This window comes from Maylandia zebra, linkage group LG14 (assembly GCF_041146795.1).
Source record: "Maylandia zebra isolate NMK-2024a linkage group LG14, Mzebra_GT3a, whole genome shotgun sequence".
Taxonomy (NCBI): Eukaryota; Metazoa; Chordata; class Actinopteri; order Cichliformes; family Cichlidae; genus Maylandia; species Maylandia zebra.
The window spans coordinates 25885368-25907010 of NC_135180.1; the positions used below are offsets into that span (position 1 = coordinate 25885368).

General features: G+C 40.7%; 3 protein-coding genes across 3 annotated transcripts; 1 reads left to right on the plus strand and 2 right to left on the minus strand.

Annotated features, from left to right (window-relative positions):
• Positions 1-387: 387 nt before the first annotated feature.
• LOC106674942 (extracellular calcium-sensing receptor-like) lies at positions 388-6237 on the minus strand. The gene is made up of 13 exons (XM_076873561.1): positions 6206-6237; positions 4826-5004; positions 4515-4642; positions 4277-4429; positions 3989-4189; positions 3617-3860; positions 3246-3460; positions 2979-3109; positions 1988-2084; positions 1704-1827; positions 1108-1580; positions 943-1023; positions 388-744 (listed from the first exon to the last, which is right to left on the minus strand). The coding sequence occupies exons 1-13, from the start codon at positions 6235-6237 to the stop codon at positions 388-390; spliced, it is 2415 nt and encodes an 804-aa protein (XP_076729676.1).
• A 1210-nt stretch (positions 6238-7447) lies between these two features.
• LOC112435939 (extracellular calcium-sensing receptor-like) lies at positions 7448-12136 on the minus strand. The gene is made up of 13 exons (XM_024805043.2): positions 11895-12136; positions 11576-11736; positions 11256-11410; positions 11015-11167; positions 10701-10901; positions 10313-10565; positions 9978-10186; positions 9705-9835; positions 9429-9525; positions 9183-9306; positions 8592-9064; positions 8414-8494; positions 7448-7804 (listed from the first exon to the last, which is right to left on the minus strand). The coding sequence occupies exons 1-13, from the start codon at positions 12134-12136 to the stop codon at positions 7448-7450; spliced, it is 2637 nt and encodes an 878-aa protein (XP_024660811.2).
• Positions 12137-15326: 3190 nt separating this feature from the next.
• LOC112435940 (extracellular calcium-sensing receptor-like) lies at positions 15327-17086 on the plus strand. The gene is made up of 4 exons (XM_024805044.2): positions 15327-15518; positions 15658-15879; positions 15978-16101; positions 16227-17086. Exons 1-4 carry the CDS (start codon positions 15327-15329, stop codon positions 17084-17086), a joined length of 1398 nt encoding a protein of 465 aa, XP_024660812.2.
• Positions 17087-21643: the final 4557 nt, after the last annotated feature.

A 21643-nucleotide genomic window follows, 5' to 3' on the forward strand; every position in this document is an offset into this window, starting at 1 on the left:
GGGCTTTTGTTTTATCTAAGACGTGTGTGGACAGTACAGAGACTGTTGGTGGTTTAATCACTTTGGGGCTGACTGAATCCATGTGTAAGCAGGATCGTGTTGCACACAGTTGGGCTGTAGATGAGGTAGAAAATAATAGCTTTTAACAAATAATTTTAGTTAAAACAAGTAACAGAACTAACAAGAGAAGAAAAACATCCAGAATCACTGAAACATGTTTCAGATGATATTTTATTTACTTTCACATTCAAACATTATAAGTGATTACTACAGTATTAAACTTAATCACAACTGGGTTTTCCAACACAATAAACACAAAGTTTTTCTTTTTTTCACATTAAAATATAAGATTTTTTTTTTTTTTACTCTGAAATAGAAATAAAAAATTCATCTTGAATATTTTCCAGTCATGCCTTTCTTGATATTTCTCTCAGGTCGTAGTAAAATAATGTAACATTTGGGGATGAAAATACATAGTAACAATCCAAAACTGGATGATAATATAGCAAATATTTCCACTGCCACAGAGAACTTTCCAGGAGAGCTGACATAAGCTGGAATGAAAGAAATCCACACAGCCCAGAAAATTAGCATGCTGAAGGTGATGAGCTTTGCTTCGTTGAACGTGTCTGGTAGTTTTCGTCCAAGAAATGCCAGGAGAAGACAGGCAAAGGCGAGCAGGCCAATGTAACCAAGGAGCAGGTAGAATCCAGGAGGCCATGGCTCTTTACACTCCACCACAATCTAATATAATCTAACAATTAGTATGTATACAGAGAAATGGTTCATTTTATATGATTTATTTGTTTCTGCTCTGATGTCTACACTAATCACTGAAGTCCCCTTCTATAGGATTTGAAGACATCTTACTGTATAACTTAGTGATATTAACGTCCAAGAATAGAAATTGCAACAATTAGTGTTTTAGTACTTCCTACTCACTCTTCCAGTTGAAGCTTGGTAGTTTGGATTCCTGAATGGGAACGGAGGTGCGGCTAGCACCCAGCCAGCACAGAGACAAATCTGGAGCAGCATAAAATAATAGTTACAGAAAGTGGCTACAAAAACTGACATTATAATTTTCTGACAGTTTGATATCTTTCCCACCTGAGGAGCTGTGGTACAGATGATCAGAATCCTCTGCTGAGCTGTACCAAACAGCATCCGACCCCTGGAACCAGGTACATTAGTCCGGAAAGCCAGGAGAACCACAATGGTCTTAAAAAGGACGCAGGACAAACACAGGGCAAAGCTGATCCCAAATGCTGCCTGGCGGAGCCTACATGTCCACCAAGACGGCTGACCAATGAACACCAGAGAACACAGGAAACAGAGCTTGAGTGACAGGAGAAGCAAGAAACTTATTTCTGAATTGTTGGCCTTGACGATGGGTGTAAAGCGGAAACTGTGAAACACAATGGTGATGATGGATGTCAAGATGAATCCCAGCAGGGTGAGTGCAACCAGGATAATACCCATGGCATCATAGAAAGAGAGGAACTCTTCTTCCCCTGCAACACATTTCACCTTGTCTTTGTCTGACAAGTAGTATTCAGGACATTTTATGCAATCAGTGGAACCTTTGGGAGCAGAGAACACAAGACAACAAGACATATGTGGATTAAAATTCAGGAACTAATCAATATTTTTTCAATACTTTTTAACAGTGCAACATTTTCATTCTTTAATATGATATGGGCTACCAGTCTGGTTGCTGATCTCTCCATCTGCACAGGGCAAACAATCAAAGCAGCATTTGGGCTCTCCTCGACGTGTGGCCTGCCTGCTGCCAGGGGGACATGGAGCACTACACTGAGATACAGGAACCTGAACAAGGAACAGAAAAAAGATATAATAATGTGAATCAATAGGTTGTAATATTTTCTTACTGAGTATTTGACATAGTTGATCAAATAATTTTCAACAGCTTAAAAATGTTTAATTTTAAAGTGGCATAAGAAATACATTTACAATAACTATAACCTACCTGCCTCTCTCCTTTTGTCCATACAATAGTGTTCTTCATTATCTGCAACTGTTGGCCATGGGGAGCTGAACCATCATAGTTTCCAACTTTGATAAATCTAGCTTGAAATATTTCAGAATAAAACCAAACCAAAGTTTTGGGTTATAAAGTAAATACCCATAACTTCTTGTTCATGGTTGTTGTAACAGACAGATCTTTCAAAGGGACATAAAAGACTTTGTCCACAGAAACCTATTCTAACAAAGTGTCACAGATTTAAAATTGTCCATGAATTCACAGTACACAGTGCATTAGTTACACCCTTTTGAACACCCTCTACAGTGACAATAACAAATACATTTTAAAGATTAGAGTAAAAATCAATCATATATCTATATATGTATCTATATATGATTTTGATATGATATGATTGATTTTTACTGAAAAATGGCAAAATAGCTTGTGATAATGAAACACCCTGTGAAGTTGAGGCACACAACGATGTGTCCCGCTGGTAAAGTTTCCAGGCTGCCTTTCCTCATAGTAGCCATCCCTCAAGACTTTCTCCATTTGAAGAAATGCATTATCAGGGATTGTAACATCTAGTCCTTTTATTGAATTAAAAGATACAATGAGTGAAAGTGAAATGACAGTCTTTCCATGTTTGTAACATTATATTCATTGCTGAAGCCTAAAGTGACCTCCCCAAAACTGTTTTTTGGTTTAGTTTCCTTCTTAACATTGAGCTGTTGGTTCTGTCACAAGTTAACCAACATAAACTATCATTGAACTATTAGCAGCAACCAATCTAGTTATGGACATTAAATTCTGTACCCGGAATGATTACACTACCTGCGCTATAAAAACTGTAATTTAAAACACCTATTTATTCACTCCAGCTTAATGGACAGTTAAATCTACGACAATTTTTAGAGTAGGTGTTTATAGTTCAAATTAGGATTAATACATACAGTATTTCACATGTAATGTTCACTTAAAAGTTATACTAAACCTCATTTTGTCTTTGCTGTCCTTCTGCCAGTTAATGATGTCATAGAGAGGGACTGGCTCTCCATTGGAGTCGAAATATACTTTCTCATTGAACTGGTTGGTGAAATTGACCATCTTCAGATGTTGAAGAAACTACATCAGAAGAGAATTATAAAAAATAAAATATTAAACGAAACAAATAAAAAATATATTTTTTAAAAATTACAAAATCGAAAGAAAAAAAATCACATGAATTATGATTTGGATATTTTGTGATTGTTTCAATTACCTGACCATTCGAAAATGATCTGTGTTTCTCACACAACCCCTTATTATGTCCCACAGAGTCACAGTTTAAGAAAGTGTGCAGAGCATGGGCAACAGCATACACAGCTTTATACACATTATAGGATATTCTGACCGGAGATACATCGCTATAACTGCTGTCAGTCTGTCTCAGATCCTCTGAACCTGTGCATACAGGTTTTGCCAAAGAACCTGCATAATTTCTATCAGCTGACATATTAAACAACCTTTTTGGTCCAACGGTAAGCCCAACCATATAGCTAGAATTGTTTTGAGAGCTTAGTTTGTAATTCAAAGTATCCATATAATTCAATCTTTCCAGAGTATTCACTTCATATTCTTTGGCTCTGTCTCTTTCAAACTCCAGCTTACACCCAAACTGCTCTTCCCAGAACATATTGATGAATTCCATTCCTGGTTTGGGAGAGGGTCGGACATTCAAAAGAAACTCTTTCAAGCCAGGAATGCTGACTCCAGGGAAGGAGAAGCCCAGTGTTCCCTCCAGGAGAAAGTGGAAGTCAGGTGAGGCCAGCCGGCTCGAGGTCACCCAGGCTTCACTTGCTATCCACTGTATCCCTGTTACATTCCTTTGAGCTAGCTGGAAAGGCAAACATAAACAACTGTGAAGACTATTCACGTATATACTTAAAAATACCCAAAATAGGATTTGTTACATTATTAATTAAGATGTTATTATTTACAAAATACATCAATCAAGATACTAACTTCTGAGAACAGATGCAATACATCTACTTCTGCAGTAATGACCACGACAACCCGAGCAGTTGAGCTCTCCAGCTTATCTGCCATTTCTAGTATTTCAACCGTTGTGGGTGATGCTGGGATAGAGAGATGAAATGCCACACATCCACCTTGCCTTCTAAACTGATTAGAGAATGCTTGGATGCCATAAAGGCTGTAGTCATCCTGAAATGTATATGCAGAAAGCATTTATAAACCATGTTGCTGTCTAAAAGTGTCCCATTGTAGCATTTAAAAATGTTTTGGACTCACCGTAGCTCCTATTGTGCCCACCCAGAACCAGCCGAAGTAAGTGACAAGATTTACGAGACCTCTAACTTGAAAGAGATCACTTGGCACAGTTCTCAAGAATGATGGGTACAAATGCTTATCACTAAGACAGGTACAAGTGGCAAAATAACTCACCTAGAAGGAGAGCAAGTTCTTTCTATATTATTGAGACACAAACCAAACACATAACATTATTAAACAAAGTTGTACAGATAATTACCAGTGGTATATTGAAAGGTCCAAGTGTTTGAGCTACAGCTCTTGTAGGGGACGAGGATGCAAGACCAATCACAGCAGGCACAGGAGAATAATACAGACATGTGGAAGATTGTCTTGCCTTTATCTCTTCTGTTGCATTTACTTTTATGTCATTTTCAGTGTTTCCAAGATTGTGCTGAATTGCTGTCTTAACTTCAGCACTTCTCTCTTTCAGTATGGTTAGTATTTTTGACTTGGCTGTTATTGCCACAGTCTTTGATTGCTTTGTTTCAATACCACTGTTTTCAGTTTCTGCTGTTTTTTCTCCCTCACTGCTAGCTTTTGAGTGAGTGAGCAAAGAATACAGAGCCTGCAGGCTGTTATGGATATAGTTGCAGCTGTCCATAATCCTGTAGCCTAGTTTAACACCCGGTAACAGACTTGAATTATGGTTAATTTCCTCCACTGCAAACACCATTGTCATCATCCATCGAAAGGATCTTTCATGAAAGCTGCAGACATTTTTTTTAAAAAGTATTTAAATTTTTAGTATAAAGAAATTAAATTAATTTTAAAAATTATGATAAAAAATTATGTAATATACATAATAATTTACATTTGTTCATCAGTCACAGTGCCACAATTCCATGTAAACATAGCATAGCAACATAGCAACTGATATAGTTTTTTATAAAATACTGATATTTCATTCATTCATATCTAAGGGAGAAAAAAACCCAAAATGAAGATCCAGCATAGATTAATAATACCCTTACACTCACCCGCTGCAAGGTGGAATTTGGGGTTCACTGTTATAGCTTTGCTGTGGTTTTGGCACAACATAATGCAGAGTGAAAAATCCTCCAATCACAATATCACCGTCAGAGTGCAGGGCTAAGGGCTCACTGCCTGCCAGTTTTACACAATCGGGTAAACTAGATTTAGAACTTCTCACATCCCCAATCTTTAAACTATGCTGTGTCTCTCTCATAACCTCTTCTTTTCTAATCGAGTGTCCCTCCACTCTTAGTGGTTTTCCTTCATCTACAGTGTGAGAAACGTCAGAGAACACAATGTAAACAGGATTACAAAACAGATAAAGCATTAAAAGACATTTACCAGCAAGGGCTGAATACATAATTGACCGTAACCCCATAAAAAACTGTATGCTGAAAACAATGGCCCTCCAACAGCGTCTGTGACAAGCCAATGAAGTGAGTTAAAAGCTCAGATGTTTGTGTCACTGCATTGTTCCAGATGAGTCATTATGACATTACCCAATCAGAGATAGGTTGACATGATTCTCATGAACCTTAAGTTACAAAACTCAAACACTGTCTTCCTAGAGGTGACAAGAATAAAAGACAAAGTCACAAATATTTTATTTTAAAGCTATGGGAAGTTAATAACAAAATATTTATTCTATTCATGGCTTCTGAGTATATATTTACTTTAGAAAATAGGTTGCTATTTAATCAAGTTTAAAGAAATGCTTGGCTCATGTTAGAAGTGAATTTTTATCTTTAATACAGGTGTACATCATTATTTATATATTTCACAAATACCTCAAAATTTTAAACACACATTTTTACACATTCTAGTATAGAAATAGGTGTTGTAGAATAAAGCTACGAAAGATAAGGCCACACCCACCCAATACCAAATGGAAATTTGGTTCACTGTGTAAAGAGCAGGGGGTTCTGCTCTTATTACTGAAAGATGACCTGAGGGATGGACCCCGGCATGTTTATTACACGTTTTGCTGTGATACTGGATTGTTGGTGGGCTCTTTTAAAACTATCTGTGCTCCCAAATGTCTCTCTCCAGAACCCAGAAAGATCACCAACCTCCTACAACCTCAAAGTTTTCAACTTCAGTTATAGAGTCAGCACCAGCTATTGCAGAGTCGGAACAGACTCCATTTCCCCAGTGTCAGTCTGAGCTTTCCCAGTTGGAGAGGAGGACACCTGCCTCTGTTATCAATTTCCAGAAAAGTTTTATTGCCAGTCTCTTGGTAAGATCACCACTTTGCTTTGCCTCCTGGTGATCCTCCGAAACACCGCTGTCAGTCTCCAGTTAGTTATTCAGTGTTGAGTGTTTCTTGACTAATTCAAATACATTATTATATAATAATATTTTAGCTTTGTATTGACTAAGCTGTAGGTAAATTATATTATAATAACTGGAGTACAGTGTACAAGTAGATAAAGTGCATAAATATGTATTATAACAAGAAGCTTATTTTATATTTTGAAGACATATAGCTGTTCCGCAGTGAATGTCTAGAAAAGAATATTAGTGGTATAGACTTAATAACTGGGTTAATTTATTTAAAAATTCGTCTGTGCTGACCGAAAAGAAAAGACACATCATGAGGAAAATCCATCCATCCATTCATCCATTCACGTCCACTTATCCTTTTCAGGGTCGCTGGGGGTGCTGGAACCTATCCCAGCTGTCATAAGGAAAACGTCCAAGGTTATTTAATGTATAACATTTCTTATAATTCTTTATTTGTATATAGGAAAAAACACATTGTGAAAATCTTGAGAGGTGTTGTCAACAGACATCATATTTAGTCTTTTATTTTAGAGAAGTAAATGGTTTCTGTGTTTAAACTTCAATAAATTTTAAAATAGAGCAAAAATGTTTGTGCAGTATCAACATCAATTGGGAGTTCATAATACAATAACTAAATTAGACAATTAACCTGTTTCCAAATGTTTAAAAAAAACAAAAAAAAAACAAAAAAAAAACGCTTCTCTATGGTGGCTTAACCCTCCTGTTCAGATTGTCTAACATTTAAACAATGCTCCCTAAAGGACAGAGTAAATGCTGAAATCAAGGTTGGAAAGTAAAAGCTTTTAACAATAAGGTAATGATCATATGGCATTTTATTTTTTCCACATTAAAATATTATAACTGTACTCTCACAAACACTGAGAATATAAATGTTCATCTTTGATATTTCCCAGTCATGCCTTTCTTAATATTCCTTTCAGGGTGCAGTAAAATGATGTAACATTTGGGCACAAAAATACAAAGTAACAACCCAAAACTGGATGCTAAGATAGCAAATATTTCCACTGCTACAGAAAATTTCCCAGGAGAACTGACATAAGCTGGAATGAAAGAAATCCACACAGCCCAGAAAATCAGCATGCTGAAGGAGATGAACTTTGCTTCGTTGAATGTGTCCGGTAGCTTTCGTCCAAGAAATGCCAGGAGAAGACAGGCAAAGGCGAGCAGGCCAATGTAACCAAGGAGCAGGTAAAACCCAGGAGGCCATGGCTCTTTACACTCCACAACAATCTAAAGATGTCCAGAAATTTGTTAGAATGGATTTTGAGAGATGGTACATTTTAGGTGATTATAATTATTTACTCTTTTGTGTCTACTTTACCCATTAAAGTGCCACTGTATATGATTTTATTATGTTGATGGTTAATGACAATATGAAAATAAATACAAAACCAATTCCCAAAGAGTTGATTATAAAAAAATGTAAATAAGGGTAGATGAAAGAATTTAATTTATGAATCTTATAGATTAAAACATACTAACACTTTATTCACAGTAGAACATATAGAATTATTTAGAAAATATATTGAATCTTTAAACTGATCACATGTACCATTTTAGCTTATTTTAAATTTAATGACATAAATGCATTTCACAAAATTTGGGACAGGCCTACTTATAGTGGCTATGACATCGTCAGTGTATTCAGATGTATATCTGAAATTGCAAGAAATGTTGTTCCTCCCATCCCAATGTTTTTCAGATACAAAATTAGCAAAATGTTTTTTTGGTTGTTTTTTCTTTGATTAAAAATATATATTTGAAAAATATTTCCCATGTCCGTTTACAATATTTTGGGCAGGCTGTGTAAGAAAATACAGAAACAGTTTTCTTACTCACTTTTCCAGTTATAACTTGGTAGTTTGAATTCCTAAATGGAAAGGGAGGTGCACCCAACACCCAGCCAGTAGAGAGACAAATCTAAAGGTTGGGGTAAAACAACAGAAGAACACAATCTAACACTATACAATGTAAACAAACTGATGTGAAAGTTGCAGACATTTTTTCTCCCTTTCACCTGAGGAGCTGTAGTGCACAAGATCAAAATCCTCTGCTGGAATGTACCAAACAGCATACGACCCCTGGAAACAGGTACATTAGTCTGGAAAGCCAGGAGGACCACAATAGTCTTAACAAGGAGGCAGGACAAACACAGGACAAAGCTGATCCCAAATGCTGCCTGGCGGAGCCTACATGTCCACCAAGACGGCTGACCAATGAACACCAGACAACACAGGAAACAGAGCTTGAGTGACAGGAGAAGCAAGAAACTTATTTCTGAATTGTTGGCCTTGACGATGGGTGTAAAGCGGAAACTGTGAAACACAATGGTGATGATGGTGGTCAGTATGAAACCCAGCAAGGTAATTGCTACCAGGATGATTCCCATCGTGTCACTGAAAGACAGGAATTCTTCTTCGCCTGCAACACATTTCACTTTTTCTTTGTCTGACCAGAAGTACTCAGGACATTTAATACATTCAGTGGAACCTTTGAAAACACAAAACACAGAAATATGCATGTAAACAGTCAGAAACTATTCATTACATATCTGTAATTTTAAATAACTTTAATAGCATTTTGGAAAAAAAAAAATTATATGGGCTACCGGTCTGGTTGCTGATCTCTCCATCTGCACAGGGCAAACAATCAAAGCAGCATTTGGGCTCTCCTTGGCGTGTGGCCTGCCTGCTGCCAGGGGGACATGGAGCACTACACTGAGATACAGGAACCTGAACAAGAAACAGAAAAAAGATATAATAATGTGAATCAATAGGTTGTTTGACATGGTTACCAAAGACTTTTCACCATGTAAAGTAACATAAATAATAGGTTTGGGATAACTATGACCTGCCTGTGACTGTCTTGTTGTCCATACTATAGTGTTCTTCAGTATCTGCAGCTGTTGTCCTTGCTGAGCTGAACCATCATAATTTCCTACCTTGACAAAACTAGTAGAAAAAAAGAAGAGATAATTTCAATGCAATGCAGTCAGTCAAAACAATAAATGTAAAAGCATTACATTAAAAAACAATATTGGTATCCTTAAATGTATACAACAAGTGTAGTTCTTGACTTATGATCATCTTCACAAAAAGTTAAAAAGTTAGCTTGAAGTATGGCATTTCACCTAATTTCATTCTTGCTGTCCTTCTGCCAGTTAATGATGTCATAGAGAGGGACTGGCTCTCCATTGGAGTCAAAATATACTTTCTCATCAAACTGGTTGGTGAAATTCACCATTTTCAGATATTGAAGAAACTACATAAAAAAGATTTTTAAAAAAATGTTAATAAAAACTGACACAAATTCATCATGAAATAAAAAAAAAAAAACCCAAACATGTGAAGCTTGATTAACATATTTAACATTATTTGACATACAAATGAACCTATTCAGCTACCTGACCGTTGTGTTGTGAGTTGTGCATCTCACACAATCCCCCGGTAGGTCCTGTTGAGTTACAGTTTAAGAAAGTGTGCAGAGCATGGGCAACGGCATACACAGCTTTATACACATTATAGGATATTCGGGCCTGAGATACATCACTATAACTGCTATCTGTGTAACTCAGATCCTCTAAACCTGTGCATACAGTTTTTTTCAGAGCGCCTTCATTACTTTTATCAACAGACATATTAAATGAACTTTGCCCAACAGTAAGCCTGACTATGAAACCAGAATTGTTTTGAGAGCCTAGTTTGTAGTTTTTCAAAGTATTAGTTTCATATTCTTCACTTTTGTCTCTTTCAAACTCTAGCTTACAACCAAAATATTCTTCCCAGAACACATTGACCAACTCCATTCCTGGTTTGGGAGATGGTCGGACATTCAGAAGAAACTCTTTCAAGCCTGGGATGCTGACTCCAGGGAAGGAGAAACCCAGTGTTCCCTCTAGAAGATTATGGAAGTCAGGAGTGGTCAGCTGATTAGCGGCCATCCAGGCTTCGCTGACTACCCATTGTATCCCTGTCATATTTCTCTGAGTAAGCTGGATGAAACAGAAAGAAATGATGATTAATGTGAAAACAATTAATTTGAAATACCTATCTTTTCATAATATAGCTTAAAACACTACAAAATGTGTCACAATATAGGGAAAGCCACAGAAAACTGAGATACTTACTTCTGAAAACAAATCTAGCAAATTTACTTCTTTGGCAAATACCACCACAACCCGAGCTGTTGACCTCTGGAGTTTGTCTGCCATTTTTTGTATCTCAGCGACTGTGGGTGATGTCGGGATCGTGAGATGAAATGCCACACACCCACCTTGTTGTCCAAACTGAATAGAGAATGCTTGGATACCATAAAGACTGTAATCATCCTGAAATGTATCCCCAAAAAGAACTTGTAAGTCATGTCTGTGTATATTAACGATTCTTTTTGTGCCCTGTATATGACTGATTAGCTGGAGATTTATCAAAGTCTTTATCTCACCGTAGCTCCTATTGTGCCCACCCAGAACCAGCCAAAGAAAGTAACAAGCTTTACGAGACCTCTAACTTGAAAGAGATCACTTGGCACAGTTCTCAAGAATGATGGGTACAAATGCTTGTCAGTAAGACAGCTACAAGTGGCAAAATAACTCACCTATAAGGAGATAGGTTATTTTATGATATTGAATTAAAACAAACTCTAAACATAAATTATTATTAAACGTGATTAAGCAATTTATTACCAGAGGTATGTTGAAAGGGCCAAGCGTGTGAGCTACAGCTCTTGTAGGGGTAGATGATGCAAGACCAATCACAGCAGGCACCGGAGAATAATTCAGACAGGGGGAATACTCCCTTGTCTTCATTTCTACTGTTAATTTTTCTTTCATGTAATTTTCTGCGTCTTTAAGAGTCCTAGGCTTTGACATGTTAACTTCAGCATGTCTTTTTTCTACAGAGAAAAGGATCCCAGGCTTCCTTTTTATCCCTGCCATGTTTAATCCCTTCATTTGAATTCTGCTGTTTTCAGTTTCTGCTGTTTGTTTCACAGTTTTGGAGTAACTGATTAAGGAAAAAAGTGCTTGCAGACTGGTGTGGACATGGTCACAGCTGTCCATAATTCTGTAGCCTAGTTTAACACCTGGTAATAGGCTTGAATTACGATTAATTTCATCCACAGTGAAAACCATGGTCATCATCCAGCGAAACGCTATATGGTCAAAGCTGACAAAATATAAAGAATTAAAATGAATAAATTATCTAAAGTGATACAGAAATCACAGGAATATTATCAAAAACCCAAATCTTTTTTCTCTTTCTTTTTTGTTTCTAAACATTGAAACTTTGAAAGAAAAAAATAAGATAGAAATATTAACACTCACCCACTGCAAGATGTAACTTGAGGTTCACTGTTGTAACTGTACTCTGGCTTAGATGCAACATAATGCAGAGGGAAAAATCCTCCAATCACAACGTCACCATCTGAGTGCAAGGCTACGGGCTTGCTGCTGGCCAGTTTTGTACACTCAGGTAAACTGAAATCCTCACTTTTCACTTCCCCTTTCCGTAAACCACTCAGTGGTTCTCTCACAGCCTCTTCTTTCCTCATAACATCTCCCTCCATCCTTTTTGGTTTTCTTTCAACTACAGTTTGAGGAACATCAGAGAACATGATACAAACAGGATTTAAAAAGAGATAAAAAAGCAGCCAAAGACAATTACTAAAAAGGATTGAATGCATCTTCTGTTGTATAAAAACTTTGTGTGCTGAAAACAGTTTCCTGGCTTTGGTTTTCTAACATACTCCCTAAAAGACTAATGAGGAGAGTTAAAAACTCAATGCATTTGTCAGTACATTTTTTCATATGAGTCATCATGAGATTTAACCAATCAGAGTGACACAGACACATGGGAGAGAGGATAGCTCAACATGTACTCAGCAAAAGTTAATGTCTTCATCTCATTATATTTTTTAGAAAACCCAAGTGAAGTCACACTCCACAAGTGCCATAATGTTTTGTTAATGTTTGCTCAGCTATGGTTCTATGGCCAGATGCACAGCAGAAATCATGCAGTGAGCTAAACACTAGGTACAGAAAGTGTTATGGTAGCTAAATGCGGTCCAAATGTTACAGGACACCTGACACCTCATACTATAATGTGGTAATATTATAACTGTAGCAACAGGTGTTTGTTTTTTTTTGTTTTTTTATTTATTTATTTATTTTTTCTTTTTGTTCCATTTGGATCTTTAGCCATCAGAATTGTTGTCTTAAGGCCAAGAAAGATGTCAAGCGGATTTATTTTACCAAGTGGATCATCATGGCCTTTCTATATTGGTCCATTTGATTGACCTTTATTATAATTATGTATTTATTTTATTTTATTTTCGGTTGCTACAAACGGGACAGACATGACTGGGGGACAGGACAGGGAGAAAGAATGAAATAAAGAGAGGGAGAGAAAGAAAACCAAAGGGGAGAAGAGACGGTGAGAAGGGGGGGGAAGAAAGAAAGAAAAACAAACAAAACACCTGGATCACCTGTATGGAGAGAGAGAAAAAACAGAAGAGAAAACAAACAAAAAAAAGCAACATAATAAATACAGCACCATCACAATAAACTAGCTAGCAGAAAATAACAGTAGATACTAAATATTAAACGCTATTGTGCAGCACGCAAGATAGACAGCGCACAATGTGCTTTGAGGCAGCAGCCACGAAAGGTGTAGTCCGTGTCTGTGAACACCCGTGTGTACACCTGTGTGCACACCTGTGTGGATCAGCATGCTTGTATTCCAAAGGTTTCTGCATGTAACGATCTGCTAGGGAGTGTGGGGAGCCATAGCCCTGTCCCCCAGGGCATGAAGCAGGTATGGAGGAGATCCAGGCTCCAGACATCCAGAGGCCTCAGAGTACGAGGACCCGAGGAGGACCATCAAAGGGGGAGGAACCGTGCCACCCTCCTGGGAAGAGCTGAGTAGAACCCCAAAGGAGAGGTCACCCAGCAGCTACGGAGCAGAGGCCAGAGGGGGTTGCAGTGGCGTGCCTGCGGGCTCTGCCGGCAGCCAGCTGTGCCAGAGAGGACCGAGCTTCAGGCCCAGAGGCCTGAGGGCACCCCACCCCCTGGAAGGGGCCCAGCCAGGCCACAGGCACCAGGCCCTGCCAATCGGCCACCAGGAGTGAGCCGGTACATACGTGAGCACCCAGCCCCAGTCGACAAGAACCACCAACACACCAACGTCTGAGGGCATCAGCCACCGGCAGGGAGTGTGGTGAGGGGAGATAGGCATCCGTACTTTGGAAGGGATGAGATGTACCCAGAGAGGTTGAGTCTAAGACCCAACCTGACATATAGACACAGACGAACAGGCGCACGCGGACACAAACGTGCATTCCCACCACCATATACACAACCAAATACTCAGCACTCACCCAACGTGTAGACAGACACAAATAACATCTTTTAACATCTGCAGGAAGCTCCTGAGGATGTTTTACCAGTCGGTGGTTGCTGGAGTACTTTTCTATGCTGTGGTGTGCTGGGGGAGCAGCACAGCAAAGAGGGACTCATCCAGGCTGGAGAAACTGATCAGGAAGGCTAGCTCTGTGGTCGGCATGAAGCTGGACACTCTGGTGACAGTGGCAGAGAAAAGGACATTAAAGAAACTGATGGACATTATGAACAATGCTGGGCATCCTCTGCACACGGCCATAAACAATCAGAAGAGTCTGTTCAGTGACAGGTTGCTTCTCCCCAAGACAAGAACTAACAGACTTAAAAACTCCTTTGTCCCACACGCCATCAAACTGTTTAACTCCTCTCTGGAGGGGAGAGGGAGGGGAAACAGGAGGACAAAGGAGGGGGGAACAACTAAGCTGTAGTGCCTCTTCACCTCACTGTACAATACCTTGTGCAATACTTTTTGTAAATAGTCAACAGTGCAATAGACTCAATACTTGAAATGTGCAATTCACTTGTATTTTTATTTTTTATTCCTATTTATTCTATTTATCCCCTTTGTATATTTTATTTATATTTGTCTCTGTATTTATATATGTGTGTGTGTGTGTGTGTGTGTGTGTGTGTGTGTGTGTGTGTGTGTGTGTGTGTATATATATATATATATATATATATATAACAATTCTGTAACTGTAACTTCGGTCGTTGCTGTGCTTTTTGGAAGTCGAATTTCCCAGAGGAACCCACCCGAGGGATTAATAAAGTTCTATCTTATCTCTTATCTTATCTTAAATAGACACTGCACAGACAGTCACACTCCCCAAACATACTCCCCAAACAGGTCTAGGTACCCCCGCCCTCAGAGGGGCACCTAGACCCAGGAGATGTAACCCTTCTCTCTGGGGTGGAGGCAAGCGGACCACCTCCTTATCTGCAGTAGCAGGGAGGCCCCGCATCCCAGACCCCAGTCTGACGGCTAGCACCTCCTCCCAACCCCCCAGCCCTGACAGCTAACAGAACCGGGGTGAGTGAAGACCTCAAACCTCCCTACGCCCGCTCATATGTAGTGTTGCTGTGTGCTGTTCTAAAGTGCATTTAAAACTCAGGAGAGCATGGTACTAGCTTCCTCTCAGAGAGCAGCACGGCTCTTCCCGAAAGCCCTTAGTTTCTAAATCCATTTAAAATTGAGGGTAGGGTAGATAGATCGAATTTCACCATTGGGACTGTTCTGATTTACTGTCAGTGATAAATGCTAACTTGATTGGTTAAATGCATCAAATAAGAGAGGTCTGAAATTTGTTTTGACTTTTAATAGTATAAACATCTGTTCATGTTTTAGGTGCTGTTGGAGACATGAATATGTGTAATGGAACTGAAGATATAAAGAATCTCCAAAGCCAATACACTGACACATCTCAGCTCAGAATTACTAACATGGTGTACAAGGCTGTGTATGCAATAGCACATGCCATCCATAATGCAGTGTGCCATGGAAAAAATGTCACAGCTCAGTGTAGAAAACTAACCAAGTTAGAGTCTAAACAGGTCAGTTGAAATGAACAAGTCCGTGTTAATGTTTTTTGTTATCTCTAATGTACATTGAATGAAATCAAATATGAATTAATTTTTTGCTGTTGTTCTTTCTTTCTTTCCCCTCCCTTTTTGTGCTTTTACAATTTCACAGGTTTTGACTCAGATGAAGAAAGTAAATTTTTCCCAAAACAGATATGATGTGTCATTTAACGCTAATGGGGATCCTGTGGCTATTTATGAGTTGGTTAACTGGCGGAAAAGTGAGACTGGCATAACTGAGATAGTAACTGTAGGGTTGTATGATGCATCACAGCCAGCAGGCCAGGAGTTCCAGATTAACAGAAGCATAAACTGGATGGAGGGTAGCACAAAAGTAACGAGTAAAAGGACAAGAGTTTGGCAAATAAGACTTTGGTTAACATAATGATAGCAAAAATTTGCAGTTATTATGTAGCCTCTATGTCTTGACAGGTGCCGGTGTCAGTGTGCAGTGCCAGTTGTCCTCCAGGAACTCGTAAAGTGCTGCAGAAAGGAAAACCCATCTGCTGCTATGACTGTATACCGTGTCCTGAGGGAGAGATAAATAATATTACAGGTAAAATACAATTTTTGCCCATGCATGTAAAATGTGATAGGGTGGATATCTACAATAATATGAATGATTAAAATATTACAATTCTTATAATTCTTGTTTTTAATTTATGTATTTATTTCAATCAGATTCGGCTGATTGTTTACCATGTCACAAGGAATTCTGGCCTAATAGAAAGAGAGACACTTGTATCCCTAAGCCTGTAGAATTTCTTTCATTTCAAGACCTCCTAGGAATTATCCTGGCTACACTCTCAGTTCTGGGTGCCTGTCTGGCCATTATGACTGGGGCTGTATTCTTTCATCACAGGACATCTCCAATTGTCCGAGCCAACAACTCTGAGCTGAGCTTCCTGCTGCTCATTTCACTGACTCTGTGTTTCTTATGTTCATTAACTTTCATTGGAGCACCATCAGAGTGGTCCTGCATGCTGCGTCACACTGCATTTGGGATCACCTTTGTACTCTGTATCTCCTGTGTACTTGGGAAAACTATAGTGGTTTTAATGGCTTTTAAAGCTACACTTCCAGGTAGCAATGTGATGAAATGGTTTGGTCCTCCACAACAAAGAATGACTGTTGTGTCTTTCACCTTTATTCAAGTTTTAATATGTACTGTATGGTTGGTACTTAGCCCTCCATTCCCAATTAAAAATCTAACCACATACAAGGAGAAAATAATCCTGGAATGTGCATTAGGCTCTGCTGTTGGCTTCTGGGCTGTTCTCGGTTACATAGGCCTACTTGCTGCCTTTTGTTTTGTTTTAGCTGTCTTAGCCCGCAAATTACCTGACAATTTTAATGAAGCCAAGCTTATCACCTTCAGCATGTTGATATTCTGTGCAGTGTGGATCACCTTTATCCCAGCATATGTCAGTTCTCCTGTGAAATTCACTGTAGTTGTGGAGATTTTTGCCATTCTGGCCTCCAGCTTTGGACTAATGCTGTGTATATTTGCTCCAAACAGAACACCAAGAAATATGTCATGACTAATGAAAGAAATCTCCGTCCCGGATCATCCGTGGATCGGGTTTCCTCCGAGGCGTGGGCACGTCTCTGTGGTATTTTCGACCTTGGGGTACCAGCCTGTGAGTCTTACACATCAATTCTTGGGTCACAGAGAAAGAGAAAAACAACTAGTAAATGGGCCTTATTGAGTAACAGTTTTCCTGTATAATATCACTATAAAACAATATCCTGTAAATGCTACCATGGTATCAAAATATCACAACAACTAAGGATAGGATTTAGAGGTTTCACACTTAAAATGGCAACAGTAGTTTCAAAATATACACCTTCAACACAATCAGCAAATCACTTGATTTTCAGTTTTAAGTGAAATCAAATATTTACGTTAAGATTTTCAAAATGTCAATTTTTGAAACATTTACTATTTTTCAATGCAATTGATTAAGGTCAATTTTTTTTCAAGGCACAAAAATAAAAGTCACATTTCATGATAACAGTATCTTGTTCTGAGTCCTTTTTTTTTAAGTTGTTTGATATTGTTTGAACCATCCCTCTGCAGATGATCAGTTAGCTGTTTTGCAACTACTCTTTTAAGAATTTTTTCGATAAAACGGAGGTTAGCCCATAATTAGCTAAGACAGCTGGATCAAGTGAACATCATATCAAGCAAGCCCTGAGTAAATGTGATTATACCATCTGTACATTTGTCAAATCTGGGAAGGCACCTAAAGAATGCTCCAGGCAATAAAGGAGAGAAGAAGGACAACTGCTACCTAAGTGAAAACCCCTAAGTGCCAGGAGATTTGCCATGATTTATACATCGGGGAAATCAGACATCCTCTGGTTAAGCGGATGGCACAAAATAGAAGAGCTACTTTTAATGATGAGAATTTTCACATCCTGGATAGGGAAGAACGCTGTTGGAGCGAGGAGTCAAGGAGGCCATTTATGCAAAAAGGGAAAGAACATCTCTGAATTGAGGAGGAGGCCCAAGGTTACATTTTTCACCATCTTACAATGCTGCGATTGCAACCATTCCCCAACTCATTAGTGGGGAGTGGTCATTACCATTTGCATATTAATGATCAAGAAACTGATGTCACAGTCCTTAGCTTCGGTAACATCTGCCTCTCTCTCAGGTGGAGGAAGATCTCAGCCTGGGTGTTTATTGTCTTATGTAGTCTGGAAGATGAGTGGATGGTGGGGTGGGTGCAGTTTTCTCTGTGGTGGGGTTGGGTGGACTGTCCCGGGCTCTGTGGGGCCGGGCGGCGCTGCTGCACTGGGCCCCGGTCTGGATGGGCCTGGGCCCCCTTTCCCTGGCGGGTCGCGGAGTGTGGGGGTGCCTACTGGGGTCAGCGGGGAAGCTGGCCCCAGGGAGGGGTCACTTGCCCCTCCCTTCCTTCCCTCCCCATCTCCAGCTGCCTCCCTCTTCCCGCTCCACCACAACCACCCACACATGCAGTTCCTTGGAGTAGGGGTATGTCACCAGGGTGCAGAGGAGGCTACCCCCCCCCTCTGTCCCCTTCTGGCTGCCTCTGCCTCAATTTTATCTCACAACTTAGACATTCACATTACTCACACTCTCATTACACATACATATAGGATTTTGGGGGTGGGCACGATACACGGAGTCCAAAGTACCATCAGGGTGTACACCCCACCCCTGGCATCGTTGCCCACCTCTCAATTTTAAATACACATAGACATTGAGGGCTAGCAGGAGGGACCATGCGCTTACCTGCTGCTCTCTGGCAGGTAGCTCCAAGCCCTCCTGGGTTTTAAATGCACCTTAAAACACACATGCATCAACACTACAATGAGCGAGTGGAGGGAGGTTTGGAGTCTTCTCTCACCCCCATTCTCTGCGACCTGCTGGAGCAGGGGGGCTAGGAGGAGGAGTTGGCCGTCCGACTGCGGTCTGGAGTGTGGAGCCTTCCTGCTGCTGCGGAGTCGGGGCGGTCTGCCTCCCCCCACCGCAGGGAAAAGGGAAACACCACCTGGGTCTGGGTGCAGTTCCCCCCTCCAGGGGCGGGGGCACCTAGACCCGGTTTGTAGAGTACGCTTGGGGAGTGTGATCGTGTGTACAACGTCTCTTTATGTCTGTCTCCACGTTGGTTGAGTGTGGAGTAAGTGCATATGAGAGCATGAGGGTGGGAATGGATGTTTGTATCTGTGTGTGCCTGTATGTCTGTGTCTATATGTCAGGTTGGGTGTCAGGCGCCACCTCTCTGGGGACATCTCAGGCCCTCCAAGGTTTGGAGGCCTATCTCCCCCTACCACCAATTCCCCTGCCAGTGGCGGACCCCGTCAGACATCGGTGCGTTGGTGGTTCTTTGTGTCCGGGGATGGGCGTCCAGGTACACACCGGCTCACTCCTTGGCGGCTGCTTATCGGGGCCTGGAGCCTGGGGCTCGCTCGGGCCACTTCGGAGGTGGGGTGCCCCCGGCCTCTCGGCCTGGGGCTCGGTCACTCAGGCGCAGCTGGCTGCCGGCGGAGCTCACGGGCGCGTCACTGCAACTCCCCCTGGCTTCTGCTCCGCGGCTGGTGAGTGAGCCCTCATCTGGGACTCTCCTCAGCTCTTTCCGGGACAGTGGCGCAGCTGCCCCTCTGTTGGTCTTCCTTGGTCTCTTGTGTTCTGGGGGCCTCTGGATGTCTGGAGTTTTGATCTCCTCCACACCTGCTTCATGCCCTGGAGGACGGGGCTGTGGCCCCCCCACACCCTCTAGCAGATTATTACATGAAGGAACCTTTTAAAAAACAAAAAACAAGCGCGTCCATGCTCACAGGTGTACACACGGGTGATCACACCCACAAACTACACCCTTTTTGGCTCCTACCTCAAAGCACACTGTGTTCTGTTGATCTTATGTGCTGCACAATAATGTTTAACATTTAGTATTTACTGTCATATTCCCATATATCATTGTGATGTTGTTTATTCTATTACTCTTGTTCTCTTCTGCTTGCTTTCTTTTTTCTTTCTCAGCAGGTGACCCAGGTGATTGATATATGCATTTTTTTTTCTCTGCCCGTTCTGTTGGTTTTTGTCTTTTGCCCTTCTCCCCCGTCCCTCTTCTCAGCTGTTTTTCTTTCCCTCTTTCTTTCTCCCCTTCTTTCCCCCAGTCAAGTCTGTCCCGTATTCAGTAAGGGAAAATAAAATAAACAATAAAAGGTGAATCAAATGGACCATTACGGCAAGGCTGGGATGGTCAGTTTGGTAAAGTAAATCCGTTGGGCATCTTTCTTTGCCTTTAGACAACAATTCTGAGGGCAAAAGAGCCAAAAGGGACAGGCCAAAAAAACAACAAAAACAAAAAAAAAAAAAAACAACATCTGCCTCTCTGACATCAAGTTAAGGGAGTCCAGCTCTATCCCCACAACAGTACTGGCCTTTTGGATCAGTTTATTGAGTCTGTTGGCATCTGCGATTCCTCAACCTGCTGCCCCAGCATGCAACAGCATGGCACTGGCCACAACAAACTCATAAAACATCCTGAGCATTGCCAACACATGTTAAAATTGAGGGTAGGGCACCAGTGCCAGAGGTGGGTTGGAGTACACCGACCATCCTCTGGATGCTGTAAAATGTGCCCACCCCCAAGGCCCTATATGTATGTGTTATGTGAGAGTGTGAGTAATGTGGATGTCTCGGTTGCAGAATAAAATTGAGGCACAGGCGGCCAGAAGGGGACAGAGGAGGAGTGCCTCCCCTGCACCCTGGTGACATACCTGCACCCCAAACCCTGCGTGTGTGGGTGGGTGTGGTAGAGCGGGAATAGGGAGGCAGCTGAGGATGGGGAGGGAAGAAAGGGACGGGCAAGTGGCCCTAAAATTGTCAGGGCTCTGTGTGCGGGCAGGCGGAGAGGAGGATCCAAGCGTAGGACTCGAACACAGAATTGTGAATCAGAACCTTAGCTTTATTGCTGACATGAAAACCAAACGTGAAGTGACCACTGAAACCGGAGACCAGGAACACACAGGCATAATCTGAGGGTACAACACGACACTGAGCACAGGAAAACACAGGGCTAATATACACAGGGTGGCAATCAGGGAATGGGCAACAGGAGGGAGACACAGCTGGGAGAGATCAGGGTAACGAGACGGGGGGGGGGGGGGGGGGGAACCAAGCTGCATACACTAACATAAGACAAAGACTTTCACAATAAAACAGGAAACATGAATTACTAAACAAGCACGCAGACTTGACACTGTGAGACAGACAGAAAATATTCTAGAGTCAAATGTGAGGCCAAATAGCTAAAGTTTGATCTAACCTCCTGATCAGGCTTTCCAGTCTGCCTTACCTCTTGGTCAATCTCTAAAATGCATTTGCTGTCATTAAAATAACTAGACAGTTATTTTAATGTTAAGGGTTTCTTCATCAGTTCTAATATATTTTGGATTTGAATGAACTGTGACAGTTGTATACAACTGATATTATCGTAAGTGTATTAAAGTGTACAACAAAATAAATATGTATAATCAGCTAAAAGGTATCCATATTTGGAGGTAATATAGAAATTCAACACTAAATATTCCTTTTAATTTCTCTGGTTACGTTTTTGAGAAAAGCC